General features: G+C 41.3%; 1 protein-coding gene across 4 annotated transcripts in view; it reads right to left on the reverse strand.

Annotated features, from left to right (window-relative positions):
- The window catches only part of LOC121269191 (phosphatidylinositol 5-phosphate 4-kinase type-2 beta), a 98,556-nt gene extending 77,551 nt beyond the window's left edge, over positions 1 to 21,005 (reverse strand). For all 4 annotated transcript variants that reach the window (XM_041173721.1, XM_041173720.1, XM_041173719.1 and 1 more), the window contains exon 1: positions 20,646 to 21,005. In XM_041173721.1, coding sequence (XP_041029655.1) covers positions 20,646 to 20,777 — 132 coding nt within the window. In that variant the 5' untranslated portion in view covers positions 20,778 to 21,005. The remainder of the gene's footprint in view (positions 1 to 20,645) is intronic.
- Between the last annotated feature and the right edge of the window lie 3,854 nt (positions 21,006 to 24,859).

A 24,859-nucleotide genomic window follows, 5' to 3' on the forward strand; every position in this document is an offset into this window, starting at 1 on the left:
AATAGATTTTATAGCTACTATATAGTAATCCTTTTAGCATATATAAATATAGTAATTATTCAGGATAAGTGTTTCATAAAACGAAACATTTTACAGCTAATCAGATCATATCATCCTTCATAAGCTTTGAAAGATATCTTAACACCCATTACACTGTATATCTAAATTAAAGATGAATATCACATTTACTTATTGATGTGATACAATAAGAACTTGTATTTTTATATAGCACCTTTTTAGGAGACATTAGGGACAAATAGCCAAAGAGGTAGTTTTTAAAGAGCATTGTAAAGGAGAACAAAGGTGGAGATTTTGGGAGGGGGAGGATTTCCAGAGCTTAGGGCCTAGACAGTTTAAGACACAGCCACTAGTGTTGGAGCGACGCAAGCTGAAGGTGCGCAAAAAGCCAGAGTTAGAAGAAGCATGGAATTGTCGGGGGGTGGGGGGGTGGGGTTGTAGGGCTCAAGAAGGTTACAGTATTAGGGAGGAGAAAGGCCAATAGGGATTTGGACATGATGGTGATGAAATGACTTTAAAAAGTGCAAGGTACTTGAGAGTTGTAGCCTGAAACTGATTTGTTTAATTATCTAATCAAGTTTCAAAAATGTGCAGATGAGCCCTTTGCTTTTGCATTTTAGAATGCCTGGAGCCCTGATCCCAACAGACTCCAGAAAGGAAACTAAACATCAGAGCTGTGTGGATAGTATATCCTACTGAGCAGTGAACATCCAGACAACTGCTGGATTAAGAATCGAGGTGGAGGAAATAATCAATTAAAAACGCTTAATTTGTTTTGACCTGATTTATGCAAAACCAACCTCAAACTCCCATGAATATTCTGATAGATAATCAAGAGGGCAGTTAATCAGACTTCTATTGTGATATTTTTGTGAGCTTGTATGTTCCTTTCAATTTGGGTTTTCATACCAGTTGCTGGATACCAATTAAAAGAAAATTTATAAAAAAATGCTCTCCGCAGAACAGGTGGTGCAGTGGTCAAAACACTGGTTTTCATCTCTCGGACCAGTGTCAAATGCAACCCAGCTGACAGGAACAAAAGTCTCTTCTGCCCACTGCTTGTAAAGGTCCCATTATGAAATGGGCTGAGCAGACTCAATCCAGCTCCTCGCGTACAGGAATTTACAGCACAAAAACAATCAAGGGCAAAAATCTCACTCGTAGGTGACGACTCATAGGAGCAGAAGGAGGCCATTCAGGCCCTTGAGCCTGTTCCAACATTTTATTAGCTCATGTTTAATCTTTACCTCAACTCCATTTACCTGCCTTCTGAGATTGGGTCACCCAACTCTGCTGTGGTGACCTGAGAGTGCTTGATATTCCCAGAACTAATATGCCTTACATTTCCTTTTTTTAAAAATACAAGTATCTTGCCTATAAAGTACGCCATCTCTCAATTTTTCTCGTAAAAAAATATTCTGGACTGTTTTAAAATCAATGGCTGAAAGATCCATTCTTTACACTGTTGACACAACTGGCAGCAGTTTGGAATTAATATGCTATCCCAGCACTGGTTGGTGTATTTACTGCTCGTGACATGATGACAAAACACCACTGTGTATAGGAGCAACCATTGTGTGTGAAGCGATAAGCACTGGGCCCTGGCAAGTCTGTGCTTGTGTAAAATAAGCTCCCTAGCCATGGCTTAGCGGACAGCACTCTCACCTCTGAGTCAGAAGGTTGTACTGCTGGAGCACTTTAACAATGGAGGTGTGGTTTTCAGTTGTATGTTAAACCGAGGTCCCCCCTGCCCTCTCAGGTGACCGCGGCATTATTTCAAAGAAGACCAAAGGAGTTCTCCCCTAACCAATATTTATCCCTCAACCAACATCATTAAAACAGATAATCTTGTCATTATTTCTGTTTGTGAGATGTTGTTGTGCACAATTGACTGCCATCTTTCCTGAATTACCTCATCTCTAGCGTTCCCTCAGTTTGTCACTGAAACGTCAGCTTGGTTTATATGCTCAAGTCTCTTGAGTACGGATTGAATCCATGACCTAAGACTCAAAGGCAAGAGAGCTGTCTTTGAGTCCACAAGGTCAATGACTACATAGAATGCTGGACAGTAATCCAGTTAGATAACTTTCTCAAGATCCACGCTGCAGTAGAAAAGCTACTATGGTGAGAGAGGTGACAAAATAAAAGTTTTACACTGGTCAAGGTAAATTTTAATAGTTAAGTATCCAAAAACACACAACTACAATAATAACTGTAAGAAGAAGGGACAAAACTAAGGAAAAAGTCCTGAAATTGGTGCTTCTGCACCACAATATAGGCGTTACATTAAAATTAATGAATGAATTTTGTTCTTTTCTGTCCGCACAGGATGTCAGCCCATGTTATTAATGTATCACAGCCAGAATGCCAGATCACCAAGCATTTCCAGTCTTGCAAGGGCCATATAATCCAGCAAAACATCATACAAAAACCAGACTCAGCAATGAACAGGTCCCGTAGCAGACACTCAGTTCTAGCTCTCTACCTGTTCAGACATTCCTCCCACTCAGCCGACTCCATGCCTTGAAAGCTGAATAATTGGTGCTTCAAGTTAAGAACAAATGAGTCAGGCTTTAATTTCTATTACAACAGCCATAAAACACAGGTCATTGTAATACTTCAATTGTTATTGAGAAACCTAGCTGAAGGACAAAGGTCCAAAGTGCAAAGCCCTACCAAGTTTGATAGAGTAGGATAGCAGATAAATCAAATAGTAGTGATTACATGGCACCAAGCTTCGTTTTTCTAATAATAGAAAAAGGAGGGGAAAATGGTTTCCAACACTGTCAGGATGTAGACAATAAGAGGAAGAACATGTAAGATGGCATATTGGGGACTTTAAAGGAACAAGAGAGCGAAATTCAAAGTAGCAATAATCACAGCTGTATCGATCAAACAGAAAAGACAAGATTGCTCTTGTAACATATAATTTGCCAGAACAAATTCAAAAGATCCACTTCCTTAGGGGATGGGAAAGATCATCTTAGATTATCCATACAGAGTAAACCTACACTCCTCCCTTTCCTCTCCACACCCACAGCATCCAACAGTTTCTTAAATAACCAGTGTTTTTGCCTCCTACCTCGAAGTTCAATCTGTTTATTCATTATTCTTCGTGTGAAGAATTGCTTGTCATACATACACAAGAACAGAAGCAGACCCCCATGAGCCTGTTGTGTCATTCAATTAAATCATGGCTGATCTGTACTTCAACTTCATTTTCTTTGATCCCTTGAAATTCTTACCTTTCAAAAATCTATCATCCCAGTCCTGAAATTTTCAATGTTCCCAACATCTACAGCATTTTGGGGGAGCGAGTTCTAGAATTCCACTACCTTTGTGTGAAAAAGTGTTTCCTGATTTCATTCCGCAATAGCCTAGCTCTAATTTTAAGCATACTCCCCCTTGTTTTCGATTCCCCACCAAAGCAAATAGTTTCTCTGTAACCACCTCAACGAATATCAATCATATCTTGTTCAAATCACTCCTCATCCTCCTAAATTCAAGGAAATATATATAACCTATCCTCATGCCTATAAGCCCTGGTGATTCTGTGCTATACCCCATCCAATGTGATGCCCAAAACCGAAGATAGTATTCCAGACTGGGTCCAGCCAAGGCTCTGCACAACTGAAAAATTACTTTCTCTTTTGAATTCAAATCTCCTTGAGATAAAGGCCAACATTCCATTAGCCTTTTTGACACTTCTCGTAGCTGCACTTGCTTTCAGTGATCTGTGCACATTGGCTCCTAAACCTCTTTGCTACTTCACAGTCTCGCGCCATGAAGAAAATATTCCATCTATGTTTTTCAGATCCAAAGTGGATGACCTCATACTTTCCCATATTGAATTCCAACTGCCAGAATTTTGCTCACTTACTTAGTCTGTCTACAGCTCTTCGTAACTTCCTCCTCCCACTCACACAACTGTTCCTGCTAACTTAGTTTCATCTACCAACTTGGAAACACAACCCTCCAACCAAATCATTAATATTTGTAGTGAAAAGTTGAGCTTTCATAACAGTTCCCAGGAAACACCACTTGTCAAGTAACACCAGGTCTTCATCCTTACTCTGACACCTACCTCTCAACTAATTACCAATCCAAATCATAGGAATACCTCAAATTCCATGTGGTCTCATTTTTTGCTAATAAGCTCTTGTTTGGAACTTTATCAAGTATATTCTGGAAGTCCATATAGACAACATTCATAGGCATTCCCCTATCCAAACTCCTTGTGCAATTCTGCAACTAGATTAGTCAGACATGACCTACCCTACATAAATCCATGCTGGTTCTGTTTGATCAATTTATATTTGTCCAAGTGCTCACTCACTCTGTCTCTAATGATCGATTCCTGTAACTTCCCCCCAGTTACTAAAAATTTACAGGCCTGTAGTTACACAGCTTCTTTTCCTCACCTTTTTCTAATAAGCAGACTGAAGTTTATAATCTACCAACCCCAAGGCACAATTCTGAATTGCAGATCACTCAGGACCTGCAATTTCCTCATCAATAGTTTTCAACACCCTGGATGGAGACCATAGGAACCTGAGGGTTTGTCAATCTTAAGTTCTGTTCCTTTCCCTTTAATATTTCTATTAAACTTACGTTAAGTCTACTAATTTTGCTCCCTTAACATATTTTTAGGTGATACAACTGGTATTTTGTCCTCTTCCTCCATTGTAAAGATATTAGCCTTTGAACTTGTACAACCTTGCCTTACTGTTAGACTTAGAGTTCTGGACTTAATCTTTACTGTAATGTTCACTACCTTATGTACTCTATGAGGTTCTCTTAGTTACCTCAATTCAAGGCTGAAAAGCCCTAGTTCCTCCAGTCTTTCCTCACCACTCAGTCCTCTGATGCTGGGGATGTCAGCCTCCTCACTGCAACGCCTCCAAGGCTTGAATGTCTCCTTTTGTGTACTGATGACCAAACTGAACACAGCATTGACAAAGTGTGGTCTATGTTAATATCTTTTTCCTTGTGTTCCATTGATTTGGTCTTATAGTTCACGATTCTACCTGCTTGGTTTGCCTGCTGGATACCCTGCACACAGTGAGTAACATCATATTAAAACAAAATACAACACTAATTTTTAGCAATTCTCAATCAATGAAGTAAAAATTACTTAAAGTGAAATCTACACTTAACATATACACTGCAGCAACTTAACCTGGCAACATAGAATGTGCTTTTTCGTTTGAGGATTTAATAGGCAACCATTATTCTGGCTGTAACTATGACTATCTATAACAAATAACAGATTTTTGCAAAACCATTATTAGTGTTTTTATTCAAAAGGGGAAATTATTTACATCATTATTAGTATGATACTTTGCTAACAAATGAACAGAAATTGAAGGGCTTGACGAATCTAATTTTCCTGTACTTATAACTACAAAACTCCTAGCAGACTGGGTGATAGCCAATGCAACATCCATTACACCACCTTAAAGGTGTTGCAGTGTCAGAAGGTTGCAGGAGCCCATGGAGTTGCCAACCAGCAAGAATCACTGTCCTCAACAAAATGGAGGTGGAAAAAGGATAGAAATTAGAGGCAGAAAAATAATCCGATTGTGGGATTGTCGGCAAGTTGGAAATGAGCAGGAGAAAATGGGAATGGAATACATGAAGCAACATTAAGGGAGTGAAAGGGGAAACTTCATAAGGAACTACCAAACTGGCTCATTGTTTAGCTCATAAATATAGTTGACTTATGGTTTGACTACATAGTTTGTGTTGATGCTAAATGATTTCAGTCTCGTATGAAGTTTAGAAAGCAGACAATCGGCCCAGTTCCAATCTTCTTAATACAAACCTAAGAACTAACTGTCGTACTCATTCTGTGCTGATGATAAATTTAACCAGTGCCCTGATGATCTTCAATCAGTGTGATCCAGGTTTGTAGATCCCTGCTTACCCTGGTCACAAAGCTGCACAAAAATTAGCAGTGCAACTTGGGTCTGAGTGACCCATCTCGCTCTACGCATTTAGCAGTCTCGCATTGTGTAGTAGGATGGCACCTTTATGGAATTGACAAATGGTAATCTCCACACTAAGTATTTGATCATGATGAATATTTAAAAAAAAACACATATTTGCATTCGTCAAAGTTAGTTCAGTAGATGGGTGTAAATCTAAATCAGAGCAAGGTATTTTCTTTATTCCAGATGTAAAGCTTGCCTCTTGGAGATTGGACACATCTGGAGTATCTTACCCAGATAAGGAGTCTCAAATCTGCCCAGCTGTTTTAGACATGAACAGGATTCTTATTCCCAGATGCCGATCAAGTTCAAAGAACGAAGTTCAGAATCTATAAATGGATCTGCTTGAGGCCAATTTTAGGTTACACATGTACAATGGCAGTCCCGTTTTGGAACAGATTTGACTGACACAACACTCAAAAGTTGTTGTGTAAATTCTTAAGTAAGGCAGAATGGGACTCCCTTTTCTTGTTGTGCCGTGAACGAAGCTTTACAAAAAACTCCAACCCCCCCCCCACCCCCCCCAAGCTTTGTGCAACATGATAAATCTAACAGGCAGAATGCCTTTTATGCCACTTCTGTTCACCGTCACCCATGTGTTCACTGGCCTACATTGCAACGCCACAATTTTAAAATTCCAATCCTTGTTTTCAAATCCCTCCATGGCCTCGGTCTCTCCCTATCTCTGTGATCTCCTCCAACCCTATAACCCTCCAAGCTGGAGGCAAAGGGAAATCTGTACTGCTCCAATTCTGGCTTCTTGAGCATCCCTGATATTAATTGTTCCATCATTGGTGGCTATGCCTTCAGCTGCCTACGCCTCTAGAATTCTCTCCCTAAACCTTCCTCTCCTTTTTAAAAACACTACTTAAAATCTACCATTCTTCCCAAGCATTTGGTGATATGCCCTAATGTCTCCTTATGTGGCTCAGCGTATGACAATTGTTGTATTCATTCACTGTAAACAAATTCAACAGTCAAATCAGTTTGGACGGGCTAATGCTCGCTGCGCAACAGCACTTACATTACTTCTTTGAAGCTGCACGAAGAGACAGGAACGTGATTTCCTGGCAGAAAATAAATCCATATAAATTCAGATTTTTTTAAATTATACAAATTTATCAACAGCATTGAGATTCAGTGTGCGCAACGGAGGAAACAGTCACTATGGCAAAGTTGACAACAAGTGGTATTTTGGAGGCAAAGGGTAATAAATTAAGGAAGGGAAGGTTAGGTCAAGTAAATTGTCGTCTCATACTGGCAACAAGTTTAGCACTTATTCTGGAGGCAATTCTAATTGACATCAGTTCTGGCTTGCAACACCGGAATCGTCTGTTCACACAGCCGAAGCATGGGGTACATTTTGCCACAGCAAAGAGAAGTTCTCATCTCCATTAGTCAAGCAAATGTCCCCCAAACTAAAAACAGATTTGCACAGTTAAAATACATACCTGAATTTGAATTTAGAAAGCAAGAAATCCCCATTCAGAACTGTATAACAGAACTGTATAACATGGTTTAAATAGAATTTGCAGCATATTTGGAGAATTCAGCCCAACTGGTGTTTATGCTCCACTTGAGCCTCCGCCCTACTTCATATAACTCTATCAACATATCCTTCTATTCTTTTCTCCCTCAGTGTTTATCTATCTTCCTTTTAAATGCCTCCAAACTATCCCCTCAACTACTGCTTGTGGTAAAGAGTTTGATATTCTAGCCAATCTCTGGGTAAAAATATTTTTCCTAAATCCCCAATTGAAGTTAATAGTGACTATTTTATATTTATGAGCTCAGGTTTTGGTCTCCCCTACAAGTGGAAACATCTTCTCCATTTCAACCTTATTAACAACAACTTGCATTTATATACCAAATTTAACAGGGTAAAATGTTGTCATGACCACAGATCCTATCTCCAAGTTACATATGGACACACTGAACTTTTAAGTAAGACGTGTTTTTTTTAAAAAGGACATACAAGCAAAAGCTGGCTGAGACTGTAAGGTAACCACTTGCTGGAAAATTCCTATGTGGATTACTTGACCAACTAGTTCAGAGAGAATGGGATGTTGCACCTAAAAGTTATGATACAGCCTACTTCAGACAAAGGCACTTCAAAGGAAAAGATACAATGCAAACTGAACTGTAATCTCTAATGGTTGTGGAGATAATGGAAAATGATTACCATCTCAGCTGTTGAGTTATATCCCAGACTGTGAACATGAACTGAGTTGAAAATAAAACAAATCTGGGTGAAAGACATGTTTGTTTTTTCCCTTCCAGGAATACACATGAAAAGCGGTTTTAAAAAAGCCAACTGCAACCCTAGTTCTGTGTGTTAGTCTGGTGTTCCATTCTGGTGAGCCTGTGCTGTGAAGGTCACAGCTGAAGAATACCAATTGGGCATCCCTGCACTGGCAGGTAAACAAAACTCACTCTCTGATTGCTGGAAGCAAGTCAAAAGTCAGCAATGCCACAGTCGAAAAGGAAACAGGACAACTCCTTTCAGCTAACCTGTAAAACCAAGAATCTCCAAAAACCAACTGCTCAACTGCCAAAGTCAATGCCAGAATCACCCCAAATTAACAGCCATAACGTTTCACCATCTACTCTCAAGGACAAGCCAAAGGACTGAGCCATATATCGTTTTAACTTTTATTTTTGGACTCAATTTTCTCATTCCTAATCTGTGTGCATGTGTGTTGCGTTTTTATTATTTTTTCTCATGTTTAGTTACTAATGAACTCACTCTTTCTTTGACTCAAGACAGCCTGATTAAATTGGCTCCTTATAAAACATAAATACATTTGGACTGGGCAAAAGTATCCATGAGGGAAGGGATTCCTTTTAAATTAACCTTGTTACGACCAACCAAGGGTGTTGAATAAAGAAGGGGAGCCAGGTCATCCCTCCTCACCCAGGAGCATAACAATTTGGGGTACCTCGTCCGGGCTCATAACAAATTGGGGGACCTCGCCAAGGAAACGGTTGTTACAATGTCCTAAGGTGCTTTACAGGAGTGTTACTGAAGAACATTTGACGCTGAGTCATGTAACACGATATTAGGGCAGAAGCTAGGTCAAGGAGGTAAGTCTTAGATGAAGCGAGAGAGTCAGAGAGGTTCACAAAAAACACCTCCATCCCCCACCAGGTTGGTCTGAGGGCCCTTAGCTTCTTCCTTGAACAGAGGCCTGAACAATCCCCATCCACCACTACTCTCCTCCGTCTGGCTGAACTTGTTCTCACGCTGAACAATTTCTCCTTCTACTCCTCTCACTTCCTCCAAATAAAAGGTGTGGCTATGGGTACCCGCATGGGCCCCAGCTATGCCTGTCTCTTTATGGGGTGTGTAGAACATTCCTTGTTCCAGTCCTACTCCGGCCACCTTCCACAACTCTTTCCCCGGTACATCGATGATTACTTCGGTGCTGCTTCATGCTCTCGTCGGGACTTAGAAAAATTTATTAATTTTGCTTCCAATCTCCACCCCTCCATCATTTTCACGTGGTCCATCTCTGACACTTCCCTTCCCTTCCTTGACCTCTCTGTCTCAATCTCTGGTGATAGACTGTCCACCAATATCCATTACAAACCCACCGACTCCCACAGCTACCTCGACTACAGCTCCTCACACCCCGCTTCCTGTAAGGACTCCATCCCATTCTCTCAGTTCCTTCGCCTCCGTCGCATCTGTTCCGATGATGCTACCTTCAAAAACAGTTCCTCTGACATGTCCTCCTTCTTCCTTAACCGAGGTTTTCCACCCACAGTCGTTGACAGGGCCCTCAACCGTGTCCAGCCCATCTTCCGCGCATCTGCCCTCACGCCTTCTCCTCCCTCCCAGAAACATGATAGGGTCCCCCTTGTCCTCACTTATCACCCCACCAGCCTCCGCACTCAAAGGATCATCCTCCGCCATTTCCGCCAACTCCAGCATGATGCCACCACCAAACACATCTTCCCTTCAACCCCCCTATCGGCATTCCGTAGGGATCGCTCCCTCCGGGACACCCTGGTCCACTCCTCCATCACCCCCTACTCCTCAACCCCCTCTTATGGCACCACCCCATGCTCACGCAAAAGATGCAACACCTGCCCCTTCACTTCCTCTCTCCTCACCGTCCAAGGGCCCAAACACTCCTTTCAAGTGAAGCAGCATTTCACTTGCATTTCCCCCAACTTAGTCTACTGCATTCGTTGCTCCCAATGTGGTCTCCTCTACATTGGAGAGACCAACCGTAAACTGGGCGACCGCTTTGCAGAACACCTGCGGTCTGTCCGCAAGAATGACCCAAACCTCCCTGTCGCTTGCCATTTTAACACTCCACCCTGCTCTCTTGCCCACATGTCTGTCCTTGGCTTGCTGCATTGTTCCATTGAAGTCCAACGCAAACTGGAGGAACAACACCTCATCTTCCGACTAGGCACTTTACAACCTTCCGGACTGAATATTGAATTCAACAACTTTAGGTCTTGAGCTCCCTCCCCCATCCCCACCCCCTTTCTGTTTCCCCCTTCCTTTTTTTCCCAATAAATTATATAGATTTTTCTTTTCCCACCTATTTCCATTATTTTTAAATATTTTTAAATCTTTTATGCTCCCTCCACCCCCATTAGAGCTATACCTTGAGTGCCCTACCATCCATTCTTAATTAGCACATTCGTTTAGATAATATCACCAACTTTAACACCTATGTGTTCTTTTGTTCTATTGTTGGTGACATCTTTTGATGATCTGCTTCTATCACTGCTTGTTTGTCCCTACAACCACACCCCCCCTCCACTTCCCTCTCTCTCTCTCTCTCCGCCCCTCCCACACACCTTAAACCAGCTTATATTTCAACTCTTTCTTGGACTCGAACTCAAGTTCTGTCGAAGGGTCATGAGGACTCGAAACGTCAACTCCTTTCTTCTCCGCCGATGCTGCCAGACCTGCTGAGTTTTTCCAGGTAATTCTGTTTTTGTTTTGGATTTCCAGCATCCGCAGTTTTTTTGTTTTTATCACAAAAAACCTGTTTGCTTCCTAAGTCACCTTTAGTCAACCCTAGTATCACAAAAATACTTTACTACAAGATTATGATTTACAAATTCGCTGCCCAGGAGACTCATATTTCACACTTGCTTTCTTCGCCACATCTGCAAAGCTGCATTCTGCTACAGAGTTACGGGAAGGTATTGTATTTTAAGTCTCAGCCTTGGCTCAGTGGTACATTCACCACAGAATCAAAGGTCATGGGTTCAAGCTCCACTGCAGGATTCCAACTGACACTTCAATGTAGTACTGATGAAAAGCGAGACAAGTTGCCAAAGTTTTTCATCTTGCTCTCATCAGGACAAATGCAAGAATGCCAAATTTCAAATGATCACAACAATTTATACTACAGGAGAAAATGGTCTTGATGGATTGGCAGGAGAATTTTGATTGCCTAAGGCATTGCATGGAAAAAGCAATGAGGGACTACAGGCTCCCCAAACTTCCGGATAGTTCAAAAAAGGTGCAACGCTTGAACATATTCCTTTTATTTGCAGAGAATGGGTCCCTATGCATGAATATATGTCACTTCTAGCAAGTGTAAATGGGCCTCATTACGATATTAAACCATTCAGCCCTCTCAGGCAGATATAAAAGTCTCTTAGTCCTACTTGAAGAACGCCAGTAAAGTTCTTCCAATATTTTTCAATGAACCAGCATTACTAAAACAGATCTTCTGATCAGTTATATCATTGCTCCTTGTTTTACGTAGATTAGCAGTCACATTTGCATACATTACGACTGTGATTCAATTTCACAGGTCTTTGGAGTGCTTTGAATGGTCGTGAAAAGTGCTATATAAATCACAGTTCTTGCTCTCTCCCTTTTTTCTATAGCCAGGAGGAAGGACTATCCAAAGCACAGTTCCAACAACACATCACTTCTGTGTTATCAGTTTTTGCCCAATTTCCTTCAATTTTACTCCCCCCCCACCACCCCCGTAGTTTGATGCCCACTGAATTTTCCAAATGCCCCTTTCATTGACTAATCCACGGGAGCCCTGATAACCATGCACAGAACTTTCATGTGCCTAATCTTACAGAGCCAGGTGTATGTTACAAGTTTTTACTTAAACTTGCTGTCTGTTGTATGGAATTTGATCTTGAGCTCCTCTTGCTATCTTATTTTTATTTATTTCTATTTTGGCTGCCCCTTCAACATTACAGCCAATCACACAATCGCAAAAAGTTAATGTTTGTAAATTCTGAGTTCTAAGCTGAGTTTGGAAGGCAATTTTTTATTGAACATTAAAATATGTTCTATTGCATGCATTATAATTCAATAAACTGGATATGCTAGGTTACATCAAGTTAGTATGTCAAAAACAATAACCCTAATGTCTAGGCTTCAAAGTGGCAATCCACCAGATTATCAAAAAATGGATCTTGCCAGGATACTGGGTTCGCTTACGAAGCAATTGGATACTGTAATGGGAAGGTAGCTGGTAATCTGTAACAGCATGATCATAGGGGCCTAAGTATCTTCTCCACCCAAACAGTCTTGAGACCTTGCAATCTGGCACTAAATGCATGGAGTGTCCTGCTCACCAGTTACAAAAAGGGGAAGAAACATAATACAACTTCCCTATTTCATTTTCTGTAATATATGCTTTATAAAAATACAAGAATAAGACCATAAGACGTAGGAGCAGAAGTAGGCCTTTCGGCCCATCGCGTCTGCTCTACCATTCAATTAGATCGTGGCTGATCTGATAACCCTCAACTCCACTTTCCTGCCTTTTCCCCATAACCTTTGATTCCCTTACTGATTATAAATCTGGCTAACTCAGCCTTGAATATATAAACAACCCAGCCTCTATAGCCCTCTGCGATAAAGAATTCCACAGCTTCACTATGCTGTGAGACAAGAAATTCCTCCTCATCTCTGTCTTCAATGGGTGATCCCTTACTCCGAGATTATGCCCTCTGATCCTAGACTCTCCCACAAGGGGAAACAATCTCTCAGCTTCTACCTTATCAAGCCCCCGAAGAGTCCTGTGTGTTTCAATAAGGTTGCCCCTCATTCTTCTAAACTCCAATGAGTACAGGCCCAACCTACTCAACCTCTCATCATAAGAAAATCCCTCCATATCCAGGATCAACCTAGTGAACCTTCGCTGGATTGTCTCCAACGCCGGTATATCTTTCCTTAGATAATGGGACCAAAACTGTTCAGAGTATTCTAGGTGTGGTCTAACTAGTGCCTTGTATAGGTTTAACAAGACTTCCCTATTTTTATACTCTATTCCCTTTGAAATAAAGGCCAACATTCCATTTGCCTTCCCTATTACCTGTTGAACTTGTATGTTAGCTTTTTGTGATTCATGCACGAGGACCCCCAAATCCCTCTGTGTTGCAGCTTTCTGCAGTCATTCTCCATTTAAATAATATTCAACTCTTCTATTCTTCCTGCCAAAGTGCATAACCTCACATTTTCCCACATTATATTCCATCTGCCAAATTTTTGCCCACTCACTTAACCTGTCCATATCCCTCTTTGTGACTCTTTGTGTCATTCTCATCACTTGCCTTCCCACCTATTTTTGTGTCATCCGCAAACTTAGCAATAGTACATTCACTTCCCTCATCCAAGTCATTAACATATATTGTAAATAATTGTGGCCCCAGCACTGATCCCTGTGGCATTCCACTAGTTACATCCTGAATATACCCCCCGATCCTAACTCTCTGTCTTTTATTAGCTAGCCAATCCTCTATCCATGCTAATTATACTATCCCCAACATCATGGGCTCTTACCTTATTAAGTAGCTTTATGTGCGGTACTTTATTGAAGCTTTTTGGAAATCCAAATATATTACATCTACTGGTTCCCCTTTATCTATCCTGCTTGTTACCTCCTCAAAGAATTCTAATAAATTTGTCAGGCATGATTTCCCCTTCATGAAGCCATGCTAACTCTGCTTGGTTATATTACGCATTTCTAAATGCTCTGCTATTACATCTTTTATAATAGACTCTAACATTTTCCCAATGAAGGATGTTAAGCTAACTGACCTATAGTTACCTGTTTTTTGTCTCCCACCCTTTTTGAATAAGGATGTTACATTGGCAGTTTTCTAATCCTCTGGGACTTTTCCAGAATCTAAGGATTCTTGGAAAATTACTACCAGTGCATCTACTATCTCTGTAGCTACTTCCTTTAATATCCTAGGATGCAACATATTAGGTCCAGGGGACTTATCGGCCTTTAGCCCCATTAGTTTCCCTAGAACTTTTTCTCTAATGGTAGTTATTGTATTTATTTCCTCCCCCTCTTTTGTCCCTATTTAGTATTTTTGGAATGCTATGTGTATTCCAAGATGAAGACTGATGCAAAGTAATTATCAACTCCTCTGCCATTTCCTGGTTCCCCATTAATATTTCCCCAACCTATTTCTCCAAGGGGCCTATGTTCACTTTGGCCTCTCTCTTCCTTTTAACATTTTTAAAGAAGTTCTTACTGTCCGTTTTTATTTTACTTGCTAGTTTACCCTCAGTTTATTTTTTCCCTCTTTATTTTTTTTGGTCATATTTAGTTGGTTTTTAAAACTTTCCCAATTGCGTGGCCTACCATTAATCTTTGCCACATCGTATGTTTTTTTCTTTCAATCTGCTACTATCCTTAACTTCCTTGGTTAACCATGGTTGGTTTATCCCTTCCCTAGAATCCTTCTTCTTCATTGGGATATATCTTTGTTGTGAGTCATGAACTATTTTCTTAAACGTCTGCCATTGTTCATCAACCATCTTTTCTGCTAAACTGCTTTCCCAGTCCACTCCAGCCAACTCTGCCCTCATTCCTTTGTAATTACCCTTATGTAAGTTTAGCACAGTTGTTTCTGACCCAAGTTTCTCACTCTCGAACTGAATGCTAAATTCTAACATGTTATGGTAACTAATTCCTCAGAGATCTTTTACTCTGAGATCACTTATTAAATATGCTTCATTACATATTACCAGATCCAAAATAGCCTGATCCCTGATTGGATCCACAACATATTGTTCTAGAAAATTGTCCCAAATACACTCTATGAATTCTTGCTCGTGGCTACCACTGCTAATTTGATTTTACCAATCTACATAAAGATTAAAATCACCCATGATTAATGTACTGCCTTTTTTACATGCTCTCATTATCTCATGATTTATTCTCTGAATACAGTATAGCTACTATCAGAGGGCCTATAAATTACTCCCACCAGTGTCTTCTTCCCTTTGTTATTTCTTACCTCCACCCATATGGATTCTACATCTTCTGATCCGAGATCACTTCTTCCTATCATACTTATTCCATCTCGTACTAACAAAGCTACCCCACCACCCTTTCCCTCCTGTCTGTCCTTTTAAAAGGTCATATACCCCTGAATATTTAGTTCCCAGCTTTGATCTCCTTGTAAACATGTCTCCGTAATGGCTACAAGATCATACCCATTAACCTCTATTTGTGCTAATAATTTATTTATTTCGTTCCGAATACTACGTGCATTTAAGTAAAGAGCCATTAATTTTCCCTTTTTACCATTTTTTCCCTCTTTGACCCTATTTGCTGCTTTTTAAAAAAAAATGTTTGTACACTGTCCCTGTCACGCTCTGGGTATCATTACTTAAATAGCTGCCCTGCAATGCTGCCATATCCTTTTGCTTTGAAGCCTACATTTCCCTCTCCAGAGCCTCCCCCACTACTTAGTTTAAAGCCCTCTCTACTGCCCTAGTTATTTGATGCACCAGGACACAAAGGACCAATTCCAAGGGAGCAATCCCATGATCAGTTAGGTTATGATTCACTCTTGGAGTTTATGACAAGAAGTGTCAAAAGATTTCTGTCTTTGAGGGCTACTTAGGTGCATGCCACAGAGCCTCTTGGACCACATGGAGTTTGAATCAATATTCTCATTAACTACCATATTTCTCAAGTTGCAAATCATTGAGTTCTAATCAAAAGTGTTGACAACAGCCTTTGTCAAATCTTCAGGTCGATGGAGCTCAACACAAGGGAAAATGACAGCAGCATTTCACAAAGGCTCCTTGGCAAGTGAGGGCAGCAGATGCATCGGAATGCCACCTCCTGCAGGTTCCCATTCAAGTTGCACCAAGCTGACTATAATCACCATTTTTACACTGTTGTTGGGTCAAAATTGTGGAACTTCGTCCCTAAGAACACTGTGGATGTACCCACAACCACACAGACTGCAGCAGTTCAAGAAGTCAGCTCTGCAACTCCTTCTCAAGGGCAATTAGGGATGGGCAATAAATGCCGGGTTTGCGAGCGAAGCCTACATCCCATGAATGGACAAAAAAGTACAAAAGTGGTAAATGTGGAAATCGGACTGGATTGACTGGAAGGCAAACAAGCAGGGCTGAAAGGCTGCAGTTTGGACGATAACCTTCCCCAAATCCATTAACGCTTCTACATTGAAATATTTAACAAGGACCCACCATTCTCCTGAGAAATCTACCTACATTTTGGCACTTGAATTTCACAATACTTAAACTATTCCAGAAATAATAATGCGCAATCTAAGAATTCTCCCTAAAATCTTTTAACTGATGAAATGTTATGAGGGTAATTAACTCCACGGCATCCTTTTTCTGCCTCAAAGTGGGAATGGAAGATCCCAGATAAACTTCAAAGCTCTTAGACATTTTTCTGATCACCAAAGGACAAAGAGGTCAGTTCAAGCTGCAATCTGTTTGTCCTCAGTTGGCAACAGACCGATCCTGGTGTTTCAGTCATGCGTACAAGGACAGGCCCGTGTTCTACTCGCAGACCTGTGGCAAGTTGGTCAATCTGAGCAAAAGAAAGCGGGCTATAATTGGCCTCAGCGTCACATGGCTAGCGTTCCCATTCCTAATCATGCTGCTAGAAAGTGTGCACAGTATCAAGTCAGCTGTGATGGCCCGCACAATCAAGACACTCATACATGCGAAATGGCCACTTGGCTGGGGTACCAGAAGTCATTAGCTGTCTATGGAACCATACTGTAGTGTGATGGAAGAAAGCTGAAGTGGGGGATTTTTACATTTTTTTTAAATGCCTTAAAATGACTAATGAGCACCCATTATTCTCCAGGTAAGCTGGCTACATTTTTGATTCTTGTGCTGAAATGCTCGTCAAAAGGGTCGAGCTACAGGAACAGATCAAACTGCACAGCAAGAACCACCCTAGCTAGAAACATTACCTGTCCAGCTCAGTTGACCAGCGGACGTTATTTCACTTGTGTAAAAGGCTAGTTTATTTTTTATTCATTATGGGATGTGAGCATCACTCCTAAGGCCAGCATTTATAGCCCACCCCCAGTTGCCCTTGAGAAGGTGATGCTGAGCCGCCTTCTTGAACTCCTGCAGTCCATGTGGTGTAGGTAACAGTGCTGTTAGGGAGAGACTTCCAGGATTTTGAGCCAGCCAGAAAAGAACTGCAACAACTCAAAATCACCAGTGAAATCTCCTTCACCTATAACCAATGGTTTATTAAAGGTGTCATTGCCTTATAAGGAAGTGAAATTCTACAGGCCAACATAACCGACAGTGTCCATTCCCACCTGTACCTTGCCCTAAATTCCCGAGTGTCACATAATTAATTGTTAAGGATACTTCATGCAGAACATGACCAACCTCCCCATCCTGATGACTATGGATTACACCATACCCAGCCCCAGCAAACTCAGCAAAGGAGCAGACTTTGTGATACAAAGTTAATTTACAATAGTAGCATTAAAGTATATATTTTTTTCCTCCTAGAATTACATAGAATTTACAACAGAGAGAAAGACCATTTGGCCTGCTGGTGTTAATATCTCATCTCTACATTATTCAACCCTATCCATTTATTCTTTTTCTTGTCACATATTTATCTAGCTTCCCCCTAAATGCTATTTACCTCAACTTCTCCAGGTGGTAGCGAGATTCACATTCTAACCACTTTGAGTGAAAAGTTTCTCCTACATTCCTTACTGGATTTATTAGTAACAATTTTATATTTATGACCCCCTAGGTTTGGCCTCCCTCAGAAGTGGAAGCATTTTCTTAACAATTACCCCACTAAATCTTATCTGGCTGGGTAGGAAAATGAAATGCATGTACAGAGAGACAACAGCTCTGGAAACAATTTTTAAAAATTCAATCATGGGATGTGGGTGTCATTGGCTAGGCCAGCATTTATTGCCCATCCCTGATTGCCCTTGAGAAGGTGGTGGTGAGCTGCTTTCTTGAACAACTGCAGTCCATGTGGTGTAGGGACACACACTGTGCTGTTGGGGAGGGAGTTCCAGGATTTTGACCCAGTGACAGTGAAGGAACAGTGATATATCTCCAAGTCAGGATGGTGTCTGGCTTGGAGGGGAACATGCAGGTGGCGGTGTTTCCATCTGTCTGTTGCCCTTGCCCTTCTACATAGTAATGGTCATGGGTTTGGAAGGTGCTTTCTAAGGAGGCTTGGTGATTTCCTGCAATGCATCTTGTAGATGGTACACATGTAGATGGTTGACAATGTTAAAATAAAGTCACAAAACACGTTCCTCCAATGGTTCAATGGCCAACATGAAACAGATCAAGATGGACCCAGGTTCAATTCCCAGTCTGTATTGAATTGGTTGATTTCCACCTCAGTAGCAGGGCGGTCACTGCAACTGACGCCAGTTGGCTAGGGAGGAGGAAGAAAATGTCAGCCTGGTTACCACTCATGATTATTATCCCTTTATCCTTACTGGATCGTTTGGCTGTGTTTTCTAACCAGCATGGGGAATGGCAGAATTGAGAACTTCACGGAGGAATGGTTAGATTGAGAAATCATTATCCCAATCGTTGCAGCTCACTCGGAGTTTTTGAAATATCAATTTTTCAAATCCAAAGCATCCTCATCATATCACATATGAATCCAGTTAATCAAGGGCTAGTATTTATAATACAGCCCCTGATCTACCCAAAAGATAGCTGCCGTTCTACTTCTGAACTCCAAGTGTTGCAAAGCTATAACTATAATGCCCCGTAGCCCGGTGACTAGGGATCCCAAGGTGGATCTGCATTAGGCACATAGGAACTGGAGGAGGCCTTTCGGCCCCTCAAACCTGTTCTGTCATTCATTGCGATTCCACCTCCTCACATTAGCTCCCTCAATACCCGTGCCGAGCAAAAATCCATCGACGTATTACACAAAGTGGGGTGTCACCACGTTGGCATCAAGATGTACATCATCCCTTGAGGAACTTTTTTTTGCCCCTTTTTGAACCAGATTGACAGCAGGATGCTGGAAATGAACCACTGCATGCCGTCAGTCACAGACGTTTTCGAAAACGTAAAACCACCCTAAGTCATGCAAATTCCAGCTGAAATTATTAAATTACAAGGAATTACTGGACCCAAAACACAGGGCAAATTATAAACCATAACCCACAATTGTGCAAAGCTGACACATACACCCAAAAAAACAAAAGCCTCACTTAATCCCCTGGGTTTATCTGGAAAAGGGAATCTGAAGCCTCTGTGGGAACTTAAAACAGATTCACCCCCACCACCCCCACCCCACCCCCACCCCACCCCCCAACACACACACTCTGGAAGGATTAAAAACCTCAAACTGGGCAGAGCTAGGCCGCAGAAGCCTCGAGCTTGCGTGAGGAGAGAGGCCGACCCGAGGGGCGCGGTAGCTGGAAAAGCGAAAATCCGATGAAAAGAGGAGGGGGAGGATTTTTTTTTTTTTTTTTAAAAATGACCCCGGCGCAGATAAGGTTAATTTTAATAATCATGGATTTTTTTTTTTTTTCCTTTTCATAAAAGGCGAATAAATTTGTAAAAAAAAACTTGGTGAGCCAAGGAGGGAAAAAAAAAATAAAAGGCCGAAAAATCCAGCGCGAAAACATTTGTTAAAAAAAAAACCCATCGATAAAAATGTGAGGGAATTTAAATAATAATAATTTAAAATAAAAAATCTCTCCCCCCCCCCCCTCCTCCCCTCCCCTCCTCCTCCTCCTCCTCCCTCCCTCCCTCCCTTTTTTTTTGGGCCTGAGGGAAAATTCTTCACAAAATCTAAATAAGGCCAAAAATCGCGCTAAACGTCCCATTAAATAACACCTTCGCCCTTATCAAAATAAAATATCAATTATTATTCTGACTTTTTTTTTTAAATTCAAAGCAAACACCTCCCTCCGGCCTGAGCTGGATCTTTAAAAAGACCAACAAAAAAAAATTAAACACATCTCTGCCTTCCATTTGTATAAATAAAACAATTCAATTCATTCAAATATTGTTCAGCAACAAACATAATTACTTATTATTCATTATTAAGTGTGGTTGCCTCCTCTTTTCCCCCCTCTTAAAAGATCCTCTTAAAACCCCACAGGCCTTTAGCCCCAACTCCCCCTCCCAAAAAGGTTGGATTCATCCCCAAAAATTAAAACTAAAAATAAAAAGTAACCCAGCTTCTTTTTACTTGCAAAATGCACAATCTTAAATCAAGGTCTAAGAAGAAAAATGATAAGATTATTGAGCATCTTAAGCCATCCCCCTCTTTTAAGTCCAGCTCCTCACAGCAAAGTCCATTCTCTTTTTTTAAGATGTATGAATAAATAAGTCATAATAATTCCAATAATTAAGACAGATCTGATCTTACTCACGGTGTGGTTGACTCCCCACATGAGGACACTAAGGAGGGGTTCACTGGCCCTGAAGAGCTTCACTTTCTGAGCCACAAAGTGTTTCTTCTTGGTTTTTGTCTTGCTGGCACTGGCAGTACAGTTGGCTGCCATTTTTGTAAAACAAAAATTCCCCCCCTCAAAAAAAGAAATCAAATGCAAGAAGAAAAAAATCTTAATATTTTCCTTCTGCAGTATTCCCTTGCTTCTAGGATTTGTTAATTCTTAGCATTTAAATTTCTGGGCTTGACGGCACATTGCAAGGGTGAGACCAAAATGTCATGGTAGCTCCTTGTGAGTGGACGAGTGAGAACCGAAAAGCCCTATGAATGTCTCTTGTTTGTCTGTCTGTCTCGGTCTCTCTCTCTCTCGGATTCTTTCTCCAAGCTCTAAGGCTGCTCCCCCTGCTGCTGTAAGATGCTTTTACAACTCAAATGAACATCACCCTCCTTCCACACAGCAGAAAACACTGCCATCTACCAGTATCCGTAATTGCTCTGCTGTTAATATCATTCAAGATACCTTTCACAGACTGATGAAGATAAATATGATGGCCTGTCCGTGGCAAAGGCAAGCTGCACTACCATCCTAACCCTCTCTAAATTTCTAACCAGATTTGTGAACGTAAAGCTTTCAACCATTCAGAAAGTCGTGTTCAAGAACACCCCTCACCCCCCCATCTCCCACAACCCCTTCTGCCAGATCCACAGACTTGGGAACATAATCTTAAGGCTGGTACTTCAGTGCAGTACTAAGGGAGTGCTGGACCGCTGAAAGTGCTGTCTTCTTGATCAGCTTAATTGCAGTCCTCTTCCGCCTTCTCAGATGGACCTGGCACTATTCAAAGAAGAGCAGAGGAGTTCAGGTGTCCTCATTAATATTTATCCCTCAATCAACATCAGTAAAACAGATTACCTGGTCATTATCACATTGCTATTTGTGCTTGTGCAGAGTGGCTGCTGCATTTTTGCCATTCATCACAGTATAACAGTGACTACACTTTGAAAGTACTTCATTGGCTGTAGGGTGCTTTGGGACATCCTGAAGTTGTGAAAGGCACTATAGAAATGCAAGTCTTTCTTTCTTACAACTCAGTCCTCTGACATGAGGAATTAGCTTCTCCTGGCTTTTATCTCTGGGGCTTAAATATCTGTGTCTCAGTGACTAAAACTCTGTACTCAAAATGCATTTTGACCAGATGACACCCTTCTGTCCTGTTTTGTGAATCATATCCACAATAGAACTAGCAATGAGATATACATGTGGGACTGTTTAGAAATAGCAAGTTACAACATTCTATGTAATAAAATTAAAATGTTTGGTTCATCAGAGAGACTTGTATTTATCGAGCACCTTGTGACGCCTCTCAAATGCAGCCTAGAGAACTTCATATATGATGAATTATTGTAAATGCCATGTCTTGTTATGTGCACATCTCCAACAATGTAACACCTGCTCTGTACTGCACTGGAGTGTCAGACAAGATTTTTGTGCTCAAGTTCTGAGAGTGGGGCTTGAGCCCATAATCTGTGTCTCAGAAACAAAAGTTCTATCAACTGAGCCATGGTGTCATGTCAGAACGTAAGAAGTAGAAGCAGGAGTAGGCCATATGGACCCTCAAGCTTGCTTCACTATTCAATAACCATCATAGCTGAACTTCGAGATCAGCTGCACTTTCCTGCCCTATCCCTTGATTCTCTTAGTAAACACAAATCTATCAATCTCAGTCTTGAATATACTCAATTACTGAGCATCCACAATCCTCTGGGGCGGAGAATTTCAAAGATTTACAACCCTCTGAGTGAAGACACTTTTCCTCATCTCAATCCTAAATGGCCTATTCCTTATACTGGCCCCAGTTCTAGTTTCCCCAGCCAGAACAAACAGAACCTCAGTTTCTACCCCCATCGAGCTCACTAAGAATTTTATATGTTTCAATTAGGTCACCTCTTAATTATGAGAGAAGACTGGAAAGCTTGGGATACAACTGAAATGAGCCCTCAAATATAAGTTAGTAAATGGTGTTGGAAAGGAAAAGCTGCTATTAAATTAAACCATGACAGTAGGAACCAGCAAAGGGAAACTTTAAGACTAATGTCAGGAATCTCATTGCATCTCCAAGATGGGTGTATGGAGTTAAGATAAAGATCAGCCATGATCTATTGAATGGCAAGCTAGAGGGACCAAATGGCCTACTCCCGCTGATATGTTCCAAAAGGAGTAATCAACACATGGAATGGATTCCCAGACAGGGCAGTGGAGGCAAAAAGCCCTGCAAATATTTAGGCAAAAGGCAGATGCTACTGGGGACGCTATTGGAGTACCAGGGTTTTTAAAAGTTCTTTTTTGGTTGGATGAGGTGCCTTCTTACCGCTAGCTGTTTTCTGATCTTGGACATTCTTCCCTTTCTCTCTCTCTCTCTTTCACCAAGATTGTACGGCAGAACAACAACTTGCGTTTATTGTGTACAGTGTTTGTAATAAAATGTCCCAAGACCCATTCTCAAAAAAGTTTACCATCGTGCCACATAAAGATACATTAGAACAGGCGGCCAAAAGTTTGGCCAAAGTGGTAGGTTTTAAAGGGCACCTTAAAAGAGGAAAAAGAGAAGTGCCAAGTTTTTTTGTTCAGGGTTGGCCAGGGGGAAGGGGAAGGAGTCCTAGAGCTTAGGGCCCAGACATCTGAAGCCACAATTGCCAATGGCATGGGAAGAATAAGTTTCTGGAATCTGATAATGATACTTTCGCTGCTCATCTCAGCATGTTACAGAACAAAATTAATTGAGTTTGAGTTTGTTACACATACAAATTGCTCCAAGATTTATAGTAACTAAGGAGCCAATTCAGCGCCAAGAACAGTTTGAAATGTAGACAGATTCAGTCATGTGATCTTGTCTTTGTAGCAAAAAAAATCCTTGAATTGACAAGAGTGTACAAATAAGTAACGATTCTTGTTTGGCTGGAGTACACAAGGTGATAAATGACTCCAGTGCTAAGTGCTGAGACAGCAAGGCCCAAACATTTAATCAAGACTGGAGAGCTGCTGACCAAGACTGCTACAAATATTGTCAAATACCTTCGGATCTGATCAGTTCTGCAGAATTCCCATTTGTTTACAACACTTGCACCCTTTAAGTTGCTGACTCATGATAGGTGATCCTTTGGCACTTTTTTTATTCTTTCACAGGATGCGGGCATCGCTGGCTAGACCAGCATTTTGCCCATCTCTAATTGTGCTTGAGAAGGTGGTGGTGAGCTGCCTTCATGTGCTGTAATGCAGCCCAGTGTTGTTAGGAAGGGAGTTCCAAAATTTTGACCCAATGACAGTGAAGGAACAGCGATATAGTTATAATGTGGATAGTGTGTGGCTTGAAGGGGAGCTTGCTGGTGGTGGTGTTCCCATGCCTCTGTTCCCTTGTCCTTCTAGGTAGTAGAGGTTGCAGGTTTGGAAGGCAATGTCAAAGGATCCTTGGTGAGTCGCTGTAGCGCATCTTGTAGATGGTACTGCTGCCACTCTGTGTCAGTAGTGGAGGGAGTGAATATTTAAGGAGGTGATTGGGGTGTCAATCAAGCAGCTACTTTGCCCTGGCGTTGAGCTTCTTGAGTGTTTTTGAAGCTGCATTCAAGCAGTCAAGTGGTGAGTATTCCATCACACTCCTGACTTATACCTTATAGATGGTGCACAGGTTTTGGGGAGTCAGGAGATGAGTTACGTGCCACAGAATTCACAGTCTCTGACCTGCTCTTGCAGCCACAATATTCATATGACTGAACCAGTTAGGTTTCTTGTCAATGGTAACCCCAGGATGTTGATAGTGGAGGAATTCAGCAATGGTGATGCCATTAAATATCAAAGGGATTGGATTCTCATTTGTTGGAGATGGTCATTGCCTGGAACTTGTATGGCATGAATATAACTTGCCACTTATCAGCCCAAAACTGAATGTTGATAGGACTTGCTGCAAATAGACATGGATTGCTTCAGTATCTGAGGAGTCGCAAATGGTGCTGAACATTGTGCGATCATCAGTGAACATCCCCACCCACATCTGACCTTTTGACGGATGGAAGCTCCTTGATGTAGCAGCTGAAGATGGCTGGGCCTAAGACACAACCCAGAAGAATACCTGCAGTGATGTCCTGGCACTGAGATAATTGACCTCCAACAAACAACCATCTTCCTTAGTTCTAGGTAGG

Source organism: Carcharodon carcharias, chromosome 23 (genome assembly GCF_017639515.1).
Source record: "Carcharodon carcharias isolate sCarCar2 chromosome 23, sCarCar2.pri, whole genome shotgun sequence".
Taxonomy (NCBI): Eukaryota; Metazoa; Chordata; class Chondrichthyes; order Lamniformes; family Lamnidae; genus Carcharodon; species Carcharodon carcharias.